Source organism: Pituophis catenifer, unplaced genomic scaffold (genome assembly GCF_029215685.1).
Source record: "Pituophis catenifer annectens isolate HBS135680 unplaced genomic scaffold, rPitCat1.0.hap2 SCAF_2, whole genome shotgun sequence".
Lineage (NCBI taxonomy): Eukaryota > Metazoa > Chordata > Lepidosauria > Squamata > Colubridae > Pituophis > Pituophis catenifer.
This window is the reverse complement of record NW_027256882.1, coordinates 75218256-75239594: the sequence shown is the minus strand read 5'-3', so window position 1 is coordinate 75239594 and position 21339 is coordinate 75218256. Positions and strand designations below refer to the sequence as shown.

Here is a 21339-nt window from a genome sequence, read left to right as displayed (position 1 = left end):
TTAAGAATTTTACAGAATTAGTTTAGTTCTCCACTAAAAGTTGCACAAGTGACTTCAATTTTGAATTTTTTTACAACCTGATAAAGTAGGTTAGGATGAGGAGAAGGAAGTGACCAAGTAATGTTTTGAAGTTGAGCTTTCATGTAGTCTACAGTCAAAACACTAGCAAAGCATATAAGCACATATTAGTGTATTGGCTGTGCACCAGGGATACTATAGTAAAAACTCAATTTCAAGAATATAGGATACAATATAGTATATATTGAATATACCATATCATTAAAAAAAGGTACAGCTAATTAAAAATTATGAACGAATGTTGAAAAAAAATATTGATGATAATAATACCATAATAAAGGGAAAATACAGGAGGCACCATTGGCAGCTACCTTGTTTCCTCTTGAGTCCTGCTCCCTCACCCTAAATTTCTGCATTCCAGCCTGAAACTAAATAATGCAATCAATGCATGTTAATACTTTTGACTGTTTTATTTAAGTTACCCCACCCCAGGACTCCCTTAACACCCTCTGAAAATTAAGAGGGCGAAGTTGAAGACATTAGTAAAGAGGTGCTGCTCTATCAGCGTCCACGACTGGTTCTTTAGCCTGAGAAGCCTGTAAATTCTGGCACAGTGTTTCTCAACCTTGCCAGCTTGACAATATGTGGACTTCGGTTCCTAGAATTCTCCAAACAGCATTCTGGGAGTTGAAATCCACTCACCTCCAAGCTGCCATGGCTGAGAATCGCCTAGGGAGGCTCCTCGGTTGCGAAAGGCAGCGTGCGACCGGATTCTTATCTCTTTCTCTTCTAAACCAAATTGGCAGGGCTCCCTCTGACGGAGCTATAGGTTGCGGTGTGGCGCGGGGCGGAGGAAAGATATAAATGCGGCGGGAAGGGAAGCCAAGAGGATTAGCTGAGTCGTCTTCCTCAAGAGGCGAAGCGACAAGAGCGAAGCGGGTAGGCTAGGAGGCAGCTCCTAGAAGAGCCGGGCCGGCATGAAGCCTGCGGCGTGGGTGCTGCTGGGCTGGGTGCTGAGCGGGAAGAGCTTCCAGGGAGAAGCCCAGCCGGTAAGCGATGCCCCAAAAGTACCTGCGCTTTTTCTTCCCTGCGTTGGCTTCCAGCCTTGCCCCTCCCCTGCTCCCCGCAGAAATTCGGGAGGTTTTGAAGAAGTTCAGGCATTTGAACTTCTGCCTGGAAAGTGGCTTTCAAAAGGTTGAGCCTTCGTCCGCTTAGGAGATGTTTGGTTCCCAGGCAGGGCTTTGGGCGAACCAATTCTGCTGAAGACTTCAGCAGAAATACCTAAGATATGCCTTATCTAATTTGTATTAGTTGAAATATCAGCAACAGTCTGTTATCATAGCATGCTTTAGAGAAATTACTTAAAAAAAAACAAGAACGGAATTAGCCTCAGCTTGGTGCAAATAAACTTGTGAAAGACTGAATTCTGAAATTAGGAACTGTTTTTGAGTAAAAGTGGTCAGAGATTGGGGATGAGATGTTTTCTTGATGGACTTGTAAAAAGGCCAATAATTTCAGGGTTCAAATACATATAATGATACAAACAAAATTTAAAGATCAACATTCGGCAGAAAACAGTATTCTTCTTGTTTAAAGTATTCTTCTCGTTTAAATCGCTGTCCTTAATTAAAGGACAGCTATTTAAAAAGAGCCATGGAAAATTATATGATTCCTGCTGCAAGATATCTTCCATTATCACTGGCATGCTATTATCTGCATCCCAGCAAGTTATGAGTTTAATTAATATTTTTTTTTAAAAAAAAAAATTTAAATGCCATATCCATAGCTAACAGTAGATTGGCTTCTTAACCCATTAGTTTGGGACCATACTTCACTGTCTAATGTTTAACATCCGTTTTGCCAGTGGTTTTTTTTAGGATTGAAAAATGATGAAGATGAAAGAGGAATGAGTCCATTTACCCAACTATGAACACCTTAGAGGAGAGGTGGAATATAAATGTAATCATTAATACATCAGCATTTCCAAATCTTTTTAGTACTCAACTGGCTTGATCAGTCAGTCATTTCTATAGCTGCTCATCTCTATCAGTGACTCTGGGCAGCTTACAATTTTCCTAGAAAGTAACATTCTATTTATTACATTTCCTTTTCTTTTAATCCTGGTTTTCTTTTTCATTATAGCATATCGAATGCTATGAAGAAGATGGTATGTACAAATAAGGTGTGGTTTTAGGTGTTAAAATTGTTAAAGTTCTGTTGCTTGTATTGGACATTCATGCACCCCATTGCCATTGTAGGTGGTTTAAAATATCAATATATGACGTCTTTGTGGTCTTTTTAATCAATGTGCATCAAACAAGCATACTCATCATATGCCTGCTTGACTTTTGCCCTTCCTTGACTAATTAGGCCAGACAAAGACCACAGAGGCCACAGATGGCAATCAGTGCCTCACAGAAGGAAGAAAAGAACGGAAGTCTCCAGCCTTATGTCTGTTGTAAAGCCTCTTGCGAAGAATCCTTTTCTAGAGTCCACAGAGTTGAATAATATCTGATCAGTTTGTCATTCCTGGAGATAATGTTTAACCTTTTCCACTCCAATGCTTTGCATAAAGCAAACTAAATCAATAATGCTTAAAAAATGCAGTGATGTTGATTACTCTGTAAATAAATACTAGTGACTTTCTCAAGGGAGTTGACTTTAGAACATGACATTCTTTTTAATGTTATACTGTGATAGTATTACTATTAATATCTTCAATTGTGAATTAGTAGTGGAAGAATTGAATGAAGAAAAAACAAGAGATTGGCAGGGAAGGATGAAGTCATGACATAGCTTATACTTCCTGAAAGGTATTATTGAAATGCAGCAGGTATATAAAACGGTGCATAGGAAAGATGAGTTTGGATTTTGCATGAACTGTATAATGTTTTCCAGGACCCCAAGTTCACATTTCCAATATTTGATGGAAAAAAATTAAATTTCAGTGTAAATATTTGCACTTTGAAAAAATTAATGTCATTCCTAAGCAAGAAAAATTGTTCATTTTCTGAATCAGAATATATTCTCCTGGAAGTTTTAGCCATCATAAGAACTTAAAACAGACATACAATGAGCAAATGATCTTGGAATCACATTTCAAACTGTTTAGCACATGGAAATTTATTGATAGCAAGCAGGATGTTTCTGCAGGCTAAATTAGTACACATACATTTTTGAGTGATTTTTATTCTTCTTAAACCTCCTTCAGGAAAGGTATGCGGTAAAATGGCTGCCAAAGTCTATCAAGAGATCTTTAATTCTAAATCTTCTCACTTGGAGGAAGGTGTAGGATAGCCAAAAAAGAGCCATACTGCAGCTGGACTTTTACTGGCAAACTCTCCAGTCCAGCTCCTATAGATGTCGATTCTGTGGCTGTTCGCTTTTCTGTACCCCTTCCAAAAGGGTAGCCAGGGTAGCCGAGGCAGCAGGCAACTCTAAATGATGTGTCCACCATTGGTGTGGATTTTTCTGGGGACGAGTGGCGGTGTTCAGAGAAGGAAGAGTAACTCATCCAAGGCTTCAAGGCTAGTTGGGCCAGCCTAATAAACTGGAGGTTTTCCCTGCAAATATACTCACTCCTCACTTTCATTCTTTGCAAGGGCCTCATCCTGAGTTGGAACAAGAACATAAATTCACACCAGCAGATCTTTTTAATATCAGCATCAAGATTGTTGAAATACAAGGAATGTGTAACTTCAACATAACTTGGATCCTTAATGCAGATGGTAAATTTCATTATTTAAGTAATAGGCCGATAAATGTTTTGTATTAAATATAACAAATACTTTCCTATATAATGAATACTGTAATGCTCACTTGAAATATGTCCTCTCTATCTTAATTGGGAAGTAAGCAATGTTGTAATTGTCTTGTTTTAGTTCCTGAAGGCTGTGGGTTTTGGATGGAGAACAACAGGTTTTAGCTAATCCCTGATAAAACTAAGTAGCTCTGGCATTTTGGGCCTTCTGGATCTAGGACTTTACCATCTTTGATAGTGGATAAGGTGGCACTACCTATTCAGACCTGGTGGACAATCTGGAGGGCCTAAATTCACGATTCCTGCTCGTGGATCAAGTGGCAGTTGTGGTTGGGAGAGCCTTTGTACAAGTTCATTTTATGTGATAGTTGCACCCTTTCCTTGATCATGAGACTGTGCTCAGAGTTACACCCTGGTCATCTGCAGAGTGAATTGCTGTAACATGCTCTGCATGTGGCTATCCTTTCAAGAACATTTGGAAGCTTCAATTGATGAACAGTGTGGCTGTACTAACAGTTATGTGTGTCCCTAGGATGGCACACATTACACATTTTCTCCATGAGCTGCAATGGTTTCCAGTCTGCTTCTGGATGCAATTCAAGGTGTTGATTTTGGCCTATAAAACCCTAAATTGCATGAAATCAGCTTTCTTGAGGAACTGCCTTTTCCCAGTTATGTCTATTTGTCTCATTAGTCCAGCAAGAGGGGTATGCTGCAGGTCTTGCCTGCTAAGGAATTCCATCTGGTGGGACCCAGAAGACGTGCCTTCTGCGCTGCAGTTTTTACTGTCTAAAACAAGGATGTCAAATTCAAGGCCCATGGGCTGGCCCCAGCCTGCAGGGTGCTTAGATTTGGCCTGCAGGACCAGCCTGGAAACAGCAAAGGACCAGCCCGCAGTGCCTCTGCCAGCAAAAACGGAGCTCGGGGGGAGGGGGATGCAGACCACCTGTGCCCTGTTTTCGCTGGCAGAGGGCTAGCAAAACAAACTAAAAACAAAACAAAAGGTGTAATGTTTATTTCCCCTTTTGCATTTGAGCATGCAAGAAGGGACAAAAAAGGAAAAAGGGAAAGAGGAGAAGGAAAGAAGGAAAGATGGGAAGAGAGCAAGGAAGGAAAAATAAGGAAAGAGGGGAAGGAAGAAGAAAGAATGAAGAGGGAAGGAAAAAGAAGAAAAGGGAAGGAAGGAAGGAAGGAAGGAAGGAAGGAAGGAAGGAAGGAAGGAAGGAGATTATAATGAGAGTGAGGAGGGTCTGGGGGAAGTCCTACCTTAGCACTTGGCCACCACAGGTGCCCCTGACATGAGTGACATTGAGCTGGCCACACCCATTATTGCCACGCCATGCCCTGCCACGCTCCCCTGGCCCTCCGAGGTAAAACACAACCCTGATATGTCCCTCAATGAAATTCAGTTTGACACCCCTAGTCTAGAACATTACTCCTCTGTGGCAAGGTTGGCGCAAGCTCTTAAAGTGTGTTTTTCCAGAAACCTTGGGATATCCATGAGAAGGCTGCAAGGTGGTTGTATGTTAGGTGATTGTTCTCCCACAGTCTTGGCTTTTTCATGTTTTTATTCTGATTTAAGCTCAGTCTTTTAAGATTAGTTGTGTTGTTTTAATTGTTTCTGTGTTTGTACACTGCCAGAGTCATGTCCCAAAGGTGTTTTTCAGGAGGCAAGTGGATTTTTTGGCTTTTTCCTTTGAAGACGTTTGGCTTATCATCCAAGAAGCTTCTTCAGCTCTGCCTGGATGGTGGGGAATGGAAGGATTGATATTCCTTGCAGACAGCTAGTCATTTGCATTCTTTTTAGAGAGCCACTGAGGCCACTTGGAAGTTTATCTGTGTCCTCATGGTCACCTGAGTAGTGCATGTGTGTGTCTTGTTTTGGCTACAGGCAGTTTTCTGAGCTGTGTCCCTTCACTGTTGAAGACAGGCGCAGGTTGTTGGCATGGATGAATCTGTGTTGTCTGCATCTCAAACTGAAATGCAAATAGTTCCTGTAGTCTGCAATTTTTCTGGAAATCCGTTCATACTCCCACATCCAATTGGGACAACCATGACCTGGATGACTGAGAATCTCCACAGACTTTAACCAAAGTCATGTTTTGTGAGATGAGCAGCCATATAAATTTATTAAATAAATAAATCAACTCAGTACTAAAAAAGTAAGGAAATATATTTATGCTTTTGACCTGTGCAGTTAAGTTAAGCTAATTAAAATTCAGAATGTGGAAAGCAGTAAAGTTGACCAAAAATTAAAGTTCTTGAGAATAATCCCAAATATGAACTGTGCTGATTTATGTAACTTTTCTCCTGGATTTTAAAAAATATTTTTAAATGTATAACTGTAAAAAGATATGTAAATGGCAAGAATCATTTTGAGATTGGAGCAACATATACGGTAAACCCAACTCAGTAAATAGATAAATGTAATATTGTTAAATTCTCAAGTGATGAGAAATTCCAGGGGAAGCATTATATATCCAGCTTCTTTTTGATAATTCATTTTAATGTCTTTTTTTTATGATGACCGAAGATATTAAAATGAACTTATAATATTTGTTGTATTCTAATATACAAGTGACAACAAACCTACAAGCTCACTATAGACACTATAAATGCAAATCTATTTGGATCTTTGCATTACCAACTCCAAATTGCTGTTATGCTTGTGATAGATCTTTGTCAGACCCCCAGCTCCAATAATGCCACAAGAGGAAAATTGCTTTTGGGGGGAAAATTAATATTAGAAAACAGTAATCTGTTTTGTAGAATTTTCTGTGTCATTAATTAATTTATTAGTAAAAAATTATTTTTTGATGAACAAGTTACTAGTAAACCTAGTCATGATCTGAATCAAGTATCTTGAAGAAATACTGGCTTTAAGATTTTCTGTTGATAGTCTAATCAAATGCACAGTAATTAAATGGCGAACTGACAGAGTAGGAAATGGAATTCTTTGAGCAAATGTGAAAAGTTATTAGAAGAATGTAAATCTCTTTATTGCTGTTCCATATGGCAAAAATATCAAATCGGAAAAAATGACACAGCCTTCTTCTTTCCTTAATATTTTGCAGGCTTCTTGGATAACTGAAAGCACTTTTAACTTTTTTTGGTTTTGCTATGTGTATGTGAACAAAAAGCTTTTAAAACTGAAATATATATTTAATGCAAAATTTATATTCAAATTATAAAAAAATAGGAAGCGTATATGCAAACAGATATTTCCTATTATTTTTTTAATTGGGGGTAGGAGGATTAAAAATATTATACAGTTTTCCCTTGCTGTTTCTGTTTTCTGATTCCAGTCTGATTTGGATCTGCAAAATACTTTGATGACATCTAAAATCCAGCAGGAAGAGAACAAATATATATTTCAGTATTGGATAGCATGTAGATAGATGCATGGAATAGGATGCAGAATTGGCTCAAGATAGTAAAAGTAACCGGAAATCTGTCATTGTATGTCTTTGGGAGATCTGTGGTAGTTGGAATGGCACTGTTACTGATAACATCTTGAAAACAAACTAGAATTCTTTTACAAAATAATTTTCTTGCAGCCAGTATAAAATACTTGAAGGCAACCAAGATATGTGAATTCAATCAAGGCTGTATTCGATGTGACTACTCAGAAGCATTTCAACGTCAAACCATGTCTGAACATCAAAAAGTGAGGTTTTTTTTTTTAAGTTGTGGTTTGCTGCTGTTATGTTGTGCTGCTAAAAGAGGATTTTAGTCAGTTTACTGACCTAATGCAACAGTAAATTATTTCTTTTAAGACAACATGGTGAGTTGGACTAGAAAATGTTTCTGTACAATAGAACAAAAATAGTGTAGCTTATCTTCTGAGCCGAATTGACAAAATCTGGTTTTTATGTAAAATTGTTGTGTGATAAAAATAAATTTCAGTGTTCCAAATGTGCTGAAAGCTTCTGTTCTTTAATACATTTTTTGAAACTGGCTCTGGTTGGTGGATATTAAAGTATCATAAAAATGGAAAATTGACTGAACTATTACATTTCCATTTTGTTTGAATAAAAACCAAGGTGGATAAAAATCAATGATTTTTATTAAAAAAAATAAAATCAATTTTTTAAAAAAATTAAATTGGATTTTTTAAATTTAAATTGGATTTTTAAATTTTTATTAAATTTATTTTAATAAAATGCTTTTGGAGTAAAAATTTATTTAAAAATAGTTTTCTATTGAAGATACATTAATAATTTAGTTTATTCAGCATGAAATGGAGCTTAGTTATATAGCATGAGGCTGTATATTCTGCAGTATTGGGACTGTTGGTGAGTCAACAGCAGGTCAGAGGAGGAGCGGCTTTGGGACAGAGATTACAGTTGCACTTTAAAAATTACGGTTTAAATCAAGTTGATTTAAATCAAGCCTTTTTACTAGTGATTTAAATCATGATTTAAATCAACTTGATTTAAATCAAATCCACCCTCGTAAAAACACAATTTTTCTGAATTTTTTGGTACACTTAAAATCCTACCAAATCCTATGTTGGACAGTAAACAATAATGACCAGTAAATAAATAGTAACCCAATATAAATTTTGAGGCAATTCAGATTAGAAATCAAAATATTATATTATATATATATGTGCATATTTAACACTTACTTAAGTTCAAAGGTTGAATGTTTACATACTTACTGTAGTTTATAGCATGTCAGATTACAAAAGCAATAAAAGAAATAAATCAAAATTATAAAAAACAATAGTACTAATAAATTAACTCTCCCCCAAGATATATGGCAATTAAAGTTAGGGTTGAAGGTCCAGTGATATGAAACTGTCTTTAAAAATTCATAAGGTAAGAAGGAAAAAAAAGCGAAAAAAAAGAAAAACAACCCAGAAAATAGAGAATTTACAAGCATGATAGGACATTTGTTAGTTAAGAATTTTCAATATTTTATAAGTTTTCCATAAATGAAATAACATAATATCTTATACTGATTTTTAAAACTGCAGGTCATTGTTAAAATCAAATTAAATATCAACGATAATAGTAAGTGCACAATAAATCACGAAGAATTATACTACAGTAATTTATATTCAAACATTGAAGAATAAATTCTTATTTAAGAGATCGTTAAAAATTAGAATACTATGGTTTTATTTTAAGATAAATCCAAATTTTGGATGTGGTTCAAGCTGATACATAGAATTATAATTTTAAAAATGATTTTCCATTTGAATTAACTTCTGTGTCAGATTTATGAAGGGGATACTCTTAACAAGCCTTCCCAAAATGGTTTGATCAAATAGCAGATTTAATTCTGGCAAGATAGTGCCTGATATAAACCAGATTTAGACCAACAAACTGCGTTGTGTATGATTTTTGGAAGCAACTGATTTCTAATTTTTCTATTCTGGGCCAATAACCCTGTACTTAGAAAATCCCATTATATATTTTTTTTTATATTGTCATCTTAGTATTTCATTAATGTACCAGATGAAATCAGTAGTGGAAAATGGAGTAAGTGAGGAGTATACAGTATATGCTTCTGGTTTACTTGCATTTCTGGAAGAATATGGTTCAGAAAAAGGAAGCGGATTAGTTCATATCCAAAATTATATAATGTTCAAATACATTTTAATTACAGTGGCAATTCAACTTTGTTGGATTCTCTGTAGAAGAAAATACTAATTACTTCATTGATGCTTACAACCTTCCACCAGCAAATATAGATGAAGATCATTCAAAAATACAGAAACAGCTAACTTCTCCAGGTAACTGGATTAAATAGTATTGATTTACAAATCTTCACCTTTAAATGGCTTCTGTAATTTTAAGGTGATATATATATATAAATTTATAAAACTGTTATACATATAATTAAAAGTAATGAGTCCAGCTGAGCTTTGCTTGATAAATAGAACAAGCATGATATTTAATCTGTTGATTTAGAATGTGTTCATTTGCTCTTCAATGGCTTATACTTTCATACAGTTTTCCTAATCTTTATTTTAATGTTCATAATTTCTAATGCAAAAACTCTTATTTAAATTCAGACTGTGAAGATAATAGCTTGAAATATTGCCAAAACTGTATAGAAAAAGGTAAGCAGTTATTTTCATTAATTCGTTACATTAAGGCTCATTAAAATTTATTATAAAGCATATTTCAAGATATTAAGTGCAATGGGGACCATAAACTATAACTCATAAATCAAATGCAAGGGAATCCAGGGGCACCAAGAGGTCAAAGATACTTGCTATTTTTGGTTAACCACAGAAGAACTTTTGACTACGTTGCTTTCCCTGCCCGTTTTAATTAACAGCCCTTAATGCATTTTTTTGCATTTATGTAGTTTTGTAACCTTTTAGAACTGGAATCTATCTGAGAAAATTGTGTGTTCCACTAGTATACAGATGGCTTTTCAATTCAGTTCTTTTCTGACTGATGTAGCGTTAGCGTGTAAAATTCTCTCGTTATAAGATTTCAACTAGAAGTTACTTTTTAAAAAACACCTCATTTTTTCTCCTATTTGCTGCTGTGCAGGACCAATTCACAGTCTCTAGTTAATGCCGGTTGAGGAATTTGTTTGTTTGTGTACCTATTTAACATTTTTATAGCATGCCCAGCTGAAAAGACTCTGGGAAGCTTACAAAAGGAAACCTGGGGTTGTCATCCTAACACATATAACAGGCACCAGGTTAGGTTTTTCTTTTATTTACATTTGCCTTCTCTTAATCAGAGATCCTGCTTGTTTTATGTAATTTAGTTAGTAATTTCACTCTTGTCGTTTGGCACTAGGAAACAGATTATTTCCCAGTTGCCCTGTCTGAAAATATCAAATTTATCATTTCCGGTAACAATTATCACCTAAAGTTACCTAAAAATTACTTGCAAAGGAATGTCCTCAAAAAAAGAAATTACTGGTACTTGTTTAGTAGTCACGGGATAATTTTGAAATATACAGTAAATACAATAAACAAATTAATTAAATTAAATACTTCTAAAAACTATTACGAGAGCAGGAAACCTCTATATTAATCTCTTTAGAAAAAAATGTTGAAAAAGAGTTAAGTAATTTTTTTAAATGCCAGTTTTAAAGGACCAGTTGTTTATGGCATTGATTAATCATTTATATAATTATTTCCATTTTTTTTTTGTCCAGGATCTGAAAGCCATGTGTGCTTTAAAGTAAAACAATGAAAACATCACTCATGTTTGTAATCTAGATTTTTTTTTTAATTTCACAGGGAGTTTATGGGATCCAAATATAACAATATGTAACAGGAAATTTGAACTAGAAGTGAATTTTACACCTAGTAACTTTTGTTCTAAATATAAAATCCATCTTTGTGACTCTCATAAATGCGATAATTCGATTCTTCATGTTGTGCCTACTACCAAGGTATATTTTTTTCTTCTTTAGCTATAAAACTAGGAATGAGTATGATGATTAATAGTCAGATTACATGACTAGGGCTGATAAGAGTTGAACACAGATGACACCAGATTGAATAAAGTCAAAATTAATGTAAACATTAGCTTTTGAAAAACACCATGCAGTTACAAACTGAACTGATAAGAAATAAAAAGTGTCACATTTCGTTTTTTAAAAAATTAAACATTTTGAAAAGTTCTGTAATACATTTATCTGGAATTTTTCTTGGAATAGGGAAACAGTATTAGAGTTTCAGAAAAAATAAGAATGAATGATCAAGAAAGAAACATAATTTTTAAAGAGGTAAGATTTTATTTTCGTTTGTAAGGAAAATGTCAAATTAGAAGTGGTGTATTACTGTTTCTGATCTGTGGCCTAAACATTGAAATATGTTACACCTGATGCTATTTGCCTCATCAATGTGTATGAGGGGTTAGTTATTCAAATAAGCCTTGCCAGTACTGTCTTGCTGCAAGAGGTTATAGTTTGATGGACATTTTCTGGTAGGATTAATCATATTTTACAAAAGGAGCTTAATAGTAATAGCAATAGCACTTAGACTTATATACCACTTCATAGTGCTTTACAGACTTCTCTAAGCAGTTTACAGAGTCAGCATATTGCCCCCAACAATCTGGGTCCTCATTTTACCGACCTCAGAAGGATGGAAGGCTGAGTCAACCTTGAGCCTGGTGAGAATTGAACTGCCAAACTGCTGGCAGCCAGCAGTCAGCAGAAATAGCCTGCAGTACTGCATTCTAACCACTGTGCCATCACGGCTCTTTATATGCTTAATAAATATAAATATAAATATAAATATATTTATTAAATATATAAAAATAAATATAAATGCTTTATATGCTTAATAAAAACTTTTAAGTCATAAAAAGGTTGGAAATAAATTTAGGAATTCTATCTTATAGAAGTTTCTCCAACAACTGTTTATGCTAATGGAATATATGCATATCTAACCGAAATGGATTTAATTGTGTTGGGACATGCCTTTTTTTATTTTTAAACTGAAAAAGTGCAGAATGGACATCTTTTCTACAATTGTATTCTCACAGCACTACCTTCTTCACTGTTGTTAATAAATTCTCAATGCAAAATTAAATATAAAAGCAATACTTAAGCACTGTATTTAATAATAATACCAGTGTTATTATTTTGTTTCTCTTCTTCCAGCTAATTCCTTATTTTCCAGGATGTCAAAATGACTGCAAAAGATATTCATATTATCGAACAGTTTGCATTGAAGAACCTATCCCAGGTTAGTTGAGGCTTCTAAATGTTTATCTATGGATGGAAACATTAAGCTTTATATACTAAGGTAATTTTCTTAGTATAAGCCTAAGATTGGCCAGTGAGATCATTAAACTCATTCAGGCAGCTCTATTTTCTTACAGGATTGTGAAAATAAAAGTGCTTGTAGGTAAGGAAAAGTACTATATTAGTTGCTTTGAACAATTTTATAGGAAGAGCAAGAGATAAAATAATAATCTTGATGGATAAGTAATGCAGAATACAGAATAACAGTTAGAAGGGACCTTGTAGGTCTTCTACCCCCTGCTCAGGCAAGAAACCGTATGCCAATTCAGACAAATGGTTGTTCGATCTCCTTTTAAAAACTTCCAGTGTTGGAGCATTCACAACTTTTGGATGCAAGTTGTTCCACTGATTAATTGTTCTAACTGTCAGGAAATTTCTCCTCAGTTCTAAGTTGCTTCTCTCCTTGATTAGTTTCCATCTGTTGCTGCTTGTCCTGCCCTCAGGTGCTTTGGAGAATAGTTTGACTCTTTCTTCTTTGTGGCAGCTCCTGAGATATCGGAACACTGCTATCAGTCCTTCTTTTCATTAAACTAGAAATATCCAATTCCAGCAGCCATTGTTTATATGTTTTAGCCTCCAGTCGAGAGGTGGGCTTCACATAATTTAACAACCGGTTCTGAAAATGTGAGCCCTTGCGCGCATGCTCGCTTTGCTCACACACACACACACGCTCACATTTTTGGTTCTGCACTAAGTGAACTGGTTGTTAAATTATGTGAAGCCCACCTCTGTTGTACATAGTTAATTCAAGCAGTCTATTCAATTCTCTCACCCCCTCTTTTTTTTTTTTTTTTTTTGCAGAACCAAAAACTACAGCTTCGATAGTAAACAAACCAGGTATTGGATAATACTCTGTTCAATTTCAATATTATTATGGGATGCCAATCATTGTATGATGTTGTAGAATAGTGATAATGAGTAACTCTACCCCATGTATTTGAATGAGTGGCCTTCAAAAGGAGCCATAGAAACGGGAAGAATTTTCCAGGCAGATTTCAACATATATAGCATGTGGAAAAGTAACAGAACGAACACATTGAGAAAGACACATCAGGAAGATGAAAGATGATTTCCATGGGACAGTAGCATTCTCATTGAAAAATTCCAGGGTTTATTAGAAAAGTGTTAAAGTGGGAATAGTCAAAGTTCAATGGAATATTCAAGTCTTTCACGTCTTGACTTACAACCATTCATTTAATGATTTTTCAAAGTTTTGATGGCACTGAAAAAAGTGATTTATGACCACTCCTCGCACTTACAACCATAACAGCATCCCTGTGGTCACATAATCAAAATTTGGGTATTTGGAACCAGTACCCAAGTATTTATAATAGTTTCAGGGTTCCAGAGTCACATGATTGCCATTTGCAACTTTCCAGAGGGCTTCCAACAAGCAAAGTCTATAAGGAAAGTCGAATTTGTTTATTGACCATGACAAGAGAGATCATAAAATTAGTTGCAACTCATGACCGCATCGCTTAGTAACAGAGGTTCTGGTCCCAGTTGTGGTTATTACTTGAGGAATACCTCTATTGGAGGTTATAAAAGTTTATGGGAACCATGTGCTAAACTACAAGAAGATGACAGCAGGAAAAAATCACATTTCTATATGCTCCCCAGAATAGTCTCTAAATTGCTTATTTATTTTGTTCTGTATCTTTTAATTTAAATTAGACCATGATAGCCTTTATCTTTAGCTACTTGGTATTTCATCAGTTCCATGTCAGAAAAAAAGGGGGGAAAAGATAAGACAGTTTTGTAAGGTTTATATAAAGAAAAAATTATTTCTAGGACATTGTAAATGAAGAAGATAAATTCAAATAATAATAGTGTAAAAAAGGATAATAATATGAAAATCACAGAATCACAGGGCTGCAAGGAGCCTTGCAGGTCTTCTAGTCCAACCACTTGCCCAAGGCTGGTGACCTTATACTATCCGAAATAAATGCTGTCCAAACTTTTCTTGAAAACCTCCAGCGATGGAGCGCTCATAACTCTGGGAAACAAACTGTTCCATTGATTAATTGTTCTTACTGTCAGGAAATTTGTCCTTAGTTCTAGTTTGGATCTCTCTTTAATGAGCTTCCACTCATTATTTCTTGTCCTGCTCTCATGTGCTTTGGAGAATTGCTGTTCTGGATGTTACAGACCCCAATCAACATAGAGAGGATTCCCAGGATAAGCCTTACTTATTGGCAAAGGAGTATGGATATATGAGTGCATGGAGTTTTTGTTTAGAAAGTGAATAATGGAAGCTTAAACCCATATTTGGCTCTATGCATTCTAAAAGCAATAAGAAATGTCATAAAGGAAATGGAAATTTTCATTTGGAAATGTCATAAAGATCTTCTTTACAGTCCGCAGTCTGACATAGGCAGTCTTTGATTGCCAAATAAAGACTTCCTTTCTGTGTCTCTGAGCTTATGATAACCAGATACATTGACACTGAATATGGAGATTCCATTTAGCCATTAGTTCTACATTGTGGCTGGCTACCATTTTAGATATTTCTGGGGCTTTTTCCCTTTTGTACCTTTTGAGTGGGTGATCATGATGATGGTAGGATAAGCAACATATCTGTGGCCAGAGTCAATATTTACATTTTGGGGAGGTTGAGAACTACAACTTAGAGGTAGACGTAGCAAACAAGGTGGTCTCAGTTCTAAGCAGAAGGTTTTGAGTTGTGTTTCTTAATGGTGATACTCCTGTTTTAAGCTTTCATTATGGTATTTACCTAGCCTCTCAAAATGCCTGCCAATTGGCAGATTTCAGCAATCATGGTTAGAAGAATGTCCAAAGGCTACAAAATGGACTGGGAAGCTTCAAGTTGCCAATTCCTAATTTAGATCATGATCAGAAGATTGCTTTGCTAGTCTTTGTGAATTTAGAGACAACCACCCGTTATTCTGACATATTCTAGATTTCCCACATCTTCTCATTTAAGCTCTAACGTCTCACCTCCATCTGTGCTGTATCACCATTTGCATACATGAGAATGCATTTTACAATCTTTTGAGAATTAGAAATGGCAATTGCTCATTTTTTATTAAGTTAATGTTAAGCTTTTAAAAGAATCTTGCAATCTTACAAATCTGTTTTCTTTCTCATTTAGATATGAAAAAAACATATGCTGGCATATCCATCACTTTACTTCTGATAGTGTGCATATTTGCTGCTGTGCTTTATTTCAAGAGTAAGCATGGTAAGAGCTTATCTTATTCAGTTTTGTTTATAGTCTCTCCTCTACCTTCTGTCCACAAATGAAGACTCAGAAGATTGAAATGCTAGGTGCTACTTTGACTTTTCCTGTCAATTCTATGACATGAGGGGGAGTGGGAAAAAGTGCTCCCTCTGAATCCAGATCCTTGTCTAAATTCCAAGAAACTGCAGGATTTCAAAATGCGCATGTATTTTATAACATTTACTGGGAAAATAACAAGTCCTGTGGCAACTCAAACACTAGCACATGCAAATAGTTCTGAGTATGGGACATATGATTGGGAGGTAGGCAGATGAGAAAGAATGGAGATAATCTTTAAAAAGAGATTAGAGAAAATATTGAAAGGAAAAGATGGAGGCAGTCACAATTACTCAGAAAGTAGTTGTTGCAGAAAGTGTTAAGATGTAGCATATGATAACAAACTATTTTTAATTGGTAAGAAATACTGTAGTATTAAGTCAGTAACTCCACAATATTTCTAGTTTAGCTGCTTTTCACAATGAAATGTTTTAAGTGAAATTGAATAGTTACAAGCATGAGATCGATAATTGAGTAACCAGGAGTATTCTACCGATTTACCTATTTCCAATGTCAGTTTGGTGTTGTGACAATAGAATAATTGGTTTTGGGCATGAAAATTGAAACATGAAAGATAATTTGGTGGTTGGTTGGTTAGTCCAACCAACTGATTAGAACTGGTACTGATTAGTCTATTCTGTGATTCATAATAGTATCTGAAAAATTATCTTTATTGAAACAACTTACAAAATACTGATATTGATACAATTTTGCTAAGACTTCCTTCCCATGAGACAAGATAACTTACTGTATAAGCAAGAAAATTGTAAGGACAAAATATAAATATTATTCTTCACAAGAATATTGTGAATATTATTATTCACAATGTGCTTTTGAATATTGTTCATTTTAAAATATCTGTTCTAAAAATTAAGGTAAATATGTACAAAATGGAAGAGCTTGGGGATCACATGCTATTTCAAATTTGGGGATGATGTTCCTGATGTCCTGGAGGTTGCCTTTGTTGAGAATATATAACAAAGGTATAATGGGCTTAGGCTTCCATGATGATTGTTTTCTTTGATATTATTAGTATTTGATTATAATTTTCCTCAGAATATTTATTGACATACATTCCTAACTACAATGATGCCCAAATGACAGAATTTATGCCATGATGTCACACTGCATACTTCATCCTTTATGTATCATGATGTTAGTTCTATTAACACATTTTCTCACCTGTTCCCCTATCAATACTCCTGAGTGATTTTTGCCTTTTATTATTTTTTGAAAGAGGAATTTATCTGTATCATATTAATTATAATTCAGCATTCTGTTGTCCCATAGGAATGTTAAACTATATTTGTCAGCTAATTTGTATTGTAAAACTACATGCCACAGTATATTCCCAGGATAACAAGTACTGTTTATTTCTCAGCTTACCGTACTTAAAATGTGAATTTGCTTGCTCCTAGTTTTATTTTAACAGTGGTGCTTTTTTTTTTAAAACAGGTCTGGCACGTAATCTGGCTCATTTCCATCCTATAACAGCACAAAAACCCATAACTATTCTTGTTGTATATTCTCAAGAAGCCTGTTTACAGCATACCGTCCTAAGTTTTGCTGACTTTCTACAAGAATATTGTCACTGTAATGTTATAATAGACCTGTGGCAAAAACGGAGAATTGCTGAAATAGGACCTGTGCAATGGCTTGCTACTCAGAAAGGAATTGCTGATAAAGTCATTTTTCTTTGCCCAACCCACTCAAGTGCTTTGTGTGATTCAACCTGTAAGAGCATTATAGAAAACCAGAAGAATTCTGAATGTATGTTCACTCTTGCATTACACTTCTTCTGCAGTGATTGGAAAATGGATTCTTCTCTTTGCAAGTACATGGTTGTTTCTTTCAATGAAACACATCCAGACCCAGTTCTCCCAAGTCCATTGAGCATCTGCCCAAACTATTTTTTAATGAAAGATATTGACTCCTTTTGTAGAGACCTTTCCTTTTCACAAAGTCAGAGGTATAAAGCTGCAAAGGAGAAGTGGACCTGGAAATTTAAAATTAGACCTGGATTGCAGCTATAGTATTAAAATAGAGATTGTTACTCTTTTTTCTCTTCTAACTATAAGTGAAATACTATTGTAAGCTGGAAATTTTCATACTTTTACATCCCTAATTCTTTTGCACTATTTTTATACTTTTACTGCTTTAATATACAAAAAATAACAAAAACAATACAAAAATCAAATACTGGTACAAAAGTTAATAAAAAAGGAAGAAACAGGGCATAGTAAAACACATAATTACTTTTAACCAATAGATTACACTATGACCACATGGTCTATCCAGCAATTATCTTCAATCCAGAATTTTAAATCTAGTACAGAAGCTTTATCCCATAGGAGCGGCAAGGTGGTCTAGAAGTGGACCTCACAATCAGGAGGCTGTGAGTTCAATCTTAGGTCACGACAAATATTTCTCTTTCTGGGCATAAAGAAAAAATAACTACTGTGAGCTCCGCATAGGTGTCAGGAAGAGCATCCAGCAAGTAAATGCTCAGATCCATTCAGTTGTCTCGATTCCACCATGATGCAAGGGATTACAGGGTTGTTAAAGACGGGAAAAAACATGCTTCATCCCATAGAAGTAAAACAATCTTTTTGGTTACACTCCATGCACAATAAATTGGTAAATGCCAGATGTTTGATGTACATGTTCATGTTGTATATGACATTCACATCCTGAAACTTTCATATAAACAAATGAGCCAAAACAGGATCACCAGAAACTAGCTGAAAATATGTTCAGGGTACTCCTCTCATATTACACTTCCAGATTACAGAATTGAAACTGATAAACAGCGAACTTACTGAGAATCCAATAAATAAGTATTTTCTTGAATTAATTTCAATTTTAGATTATAAAATCAGCATTTTTTAAAATGCTGTTGATTTGCTCAAATGGGGTATTCGTTACTTGTTGCATATTTCTCATCAATAGCTAATGTCTAATTTAGTGATACTCAGTTGTCTTTACAAATGAGCTATACTTACAAATAATAATAATAATAATAATAATAATAATAATAATAATAATAATAATAATAATAATAATAATAATAATTTTATTTATATACCGCCCTTCTCCCAAAGGACTCGGGGCGGTGTACAGCCAGAATTAAAACATAAATATACAATATCATAATTAAAATTAAGTAATTAATTAAAAATTAATTAAGATCATTAAATAGTTTTGGCCGAATTTTAAAAGCCAAAATTAAAACCCAATTTAAAATCATTCAGTTAGACAGCCCCGTCTGTCGGAACAGTAGGGTCTTGAGGGCACAGCGAAAGACCCGGAGGTCAGAGATGTTACGACTATCCGGGGGCAATTCATTCCAAAGGGCAGGAGCTCCGACAGAGAAGGCTCTCCTGGGTGTTGCCAGCCTACATAACTTGGCCGATGGTACCCTGAGGAGTCCCTCTCTGTGGGAGCGAACTGGTCGGTGGGAGGCTGTTGGTGGCAGAAGGCGGTCCCGTAGATATCCTGGTCCTATGCCATGGAGCGCTTTAATGAAATGAACTCGAGTGTCATTCAGAACTATCCAATAAAAATAATTATTTCCAAATTTCTGAAACTACAGTTTTTTGATATCATCTCCTGTACTTAGGAAAGTGAATGTTAACAATTTCAGAATAGATATGGTTGCTAATTCATTTCCAGGGATTAAAAGGACTGTGTAGCAGATGACCGGGCTGAGCCCAAGGAAGGAGTCAAACACACCATGAGTCCTGTGTGCCTGCAAGAGATCGAAGTCCAGCCCACCTTGAATGCCTTCTTAATTCCTGCTCAGTTCCCTTGACTGTTAATAGCTCAGATTTTTGTAGAGTGCTTAAGCTTGCAATATATACTCATTTGAACTGCCTGAATTACCTGATTTCCCTAGAGCTTGACAATCGCGATTGTATTTAAATCATTGTAGTTTGGGCCCATGATAGAAATTATGTTCCCGCTTCCTATGTTAGATGTGGATTTCTCAAGCATTTCATTTGCACAATATAAAACTTGATTACAGCAAACACCTATTGGTTCCTCCTCACAAGCTCTTCTACTGACTCATATCCTCATGATTTGCTGGCAGCTAAATGTGTTGGCCAAGCCCCAGATATGCATTACTTCAGTCAGAACTTACAAATCATAGCTGTGTTTTGTTTTGTTCTACTTTGTTACAGAAAGTGACAGAAAAGAAGCTTCCCCCGCATTTGCTTTAAAAACTTAAAACAGCCTTGAATTTAATGGAATGTGAATAACATATTTACACAAATACATTGTTTTCCATTGGGGAGAGAGATTGCTCCCTCAGTCCCCCCTCCCCCCAGTGTCATGTGCCAACAGGATTCAATGCTCTTGCTCCTCCTGTTTAAGGTCTACATAAAATTGCAGGCTGGGGTAATTCATCAGTTCAGCAATCAGTAACTTCGGCATGCTGATAATAGATACATCTCAATCCTGAACCAGTCAAATATGTCATTGATGTCCTGTCTCAGTGTCTGGAGACTGCCTGGATCTGGATGTGGAAAAACATCTCTGACTTAATCCTGCAGAACCTGAGTGGCTGTGGATTTTAGCATCCTCCAGATCTTGGATGGGGCAGTATTCAAATCTAGTGCCCAGTCTGGATGGTCTTCAACATGCAACTTCTGCTTGAAGACCATGAGGCCTTTGCACAGCAGCACTTGTGCCTTTCAGACAGCCATTCGTGCGATAGTCCCTTTGTGGTTTGACTTGCAATATAGTCTACACTGTCATTGAATATCACTGCCACAACATTGATAATGATGGGCATTCCTTAATATGTCCTTCACAACCTACATTGCTCTCTGGAATAAGATCCTACTTTCTCCAAAGATTTGTATAACTCCTATTCTGATGGCATTCTTCCAAGATTTGGGGTAAGGAAAATATAGTCTTGTTATATAGGTTTTTGGAATTAAGAGTGGTGTCTAAATGTATTTTTAAAATATATTTCATATTATAATATATTTCATATTATAATATTGGGTCTGTTTTTGTGTGAGAAAGAGAAGATACATATATGATTGTGAATTACTCAGAGTTGTCTTGGAGTCAATAAATCTAATGAAATAAATAAAGTGGCTTGTAGGTGCTTGGACAATGCGTATTTGGTAGCCAGGAAGTTTTGAAAGGTGTAATCGATGTACCAGTTCTGTCAACTGGCATTATTCCAATAGGTGCCCCGATTTGGTGCCCTGAATGAGTGCACATCTTGGTTGTGTTTTTGATTTGGTTTTTTTTTTAAATGCTTTGTATTTTCTGTCACAGACTTCACTAAGATCATAATAAAATATTCAACCATAATAGTGTTTTTCAAACTTGGCAACTTTAAGATGTGTAAACATCAACTCCCAGAATTCCAGAGCCAGCATAGCTGGCTGGCTAGAAAATTCTGGAAACATGGCATGGCTGGTTCAGGAATTCTGAGAGTTGAAGTCCACACATTTTAATGTTGCGAGTTTGAGAAACACTGAACTAGAGGAGAGGGTTTAGAGAAATCTTT

The 21339-nt window shown here is 35.5% G+C and overlaps 1 protein-coding gene across 1 annotated transcript; it reads left to right on the top strand.

Moving 5' to 3' along the window:
- The first annotated feature begins 757 nt into the window (after positions 1-757).
- Positions 758-17860, top strand: IL17RB (interleukin 17 receptor B). The gene is made up of 12 exons (XM_070933644.1): positions 758-1067; positions 2161-2185; positions 3621-3746; positions 7336-7445; positions 9395-9521; positions 9804-9851; positions 10998-11152; positions 11420-11488; positions 12371-12455; positions 13316-13351; positions 15627-15716; positions 17268-17860. Exons 1-12 carry the CDS (start codon positions 996-998, stop codon positions 17843-17845), a joined length of 1521 nt encoding a protein of 506 aa, XP_070789745.1. The 5' UTR covers positions 758-995; the 3' UTR covers positions 17846-17860.
- The last annotated feature ends 3479 nt before the right edge of the window (positions 17861-21339 follow it).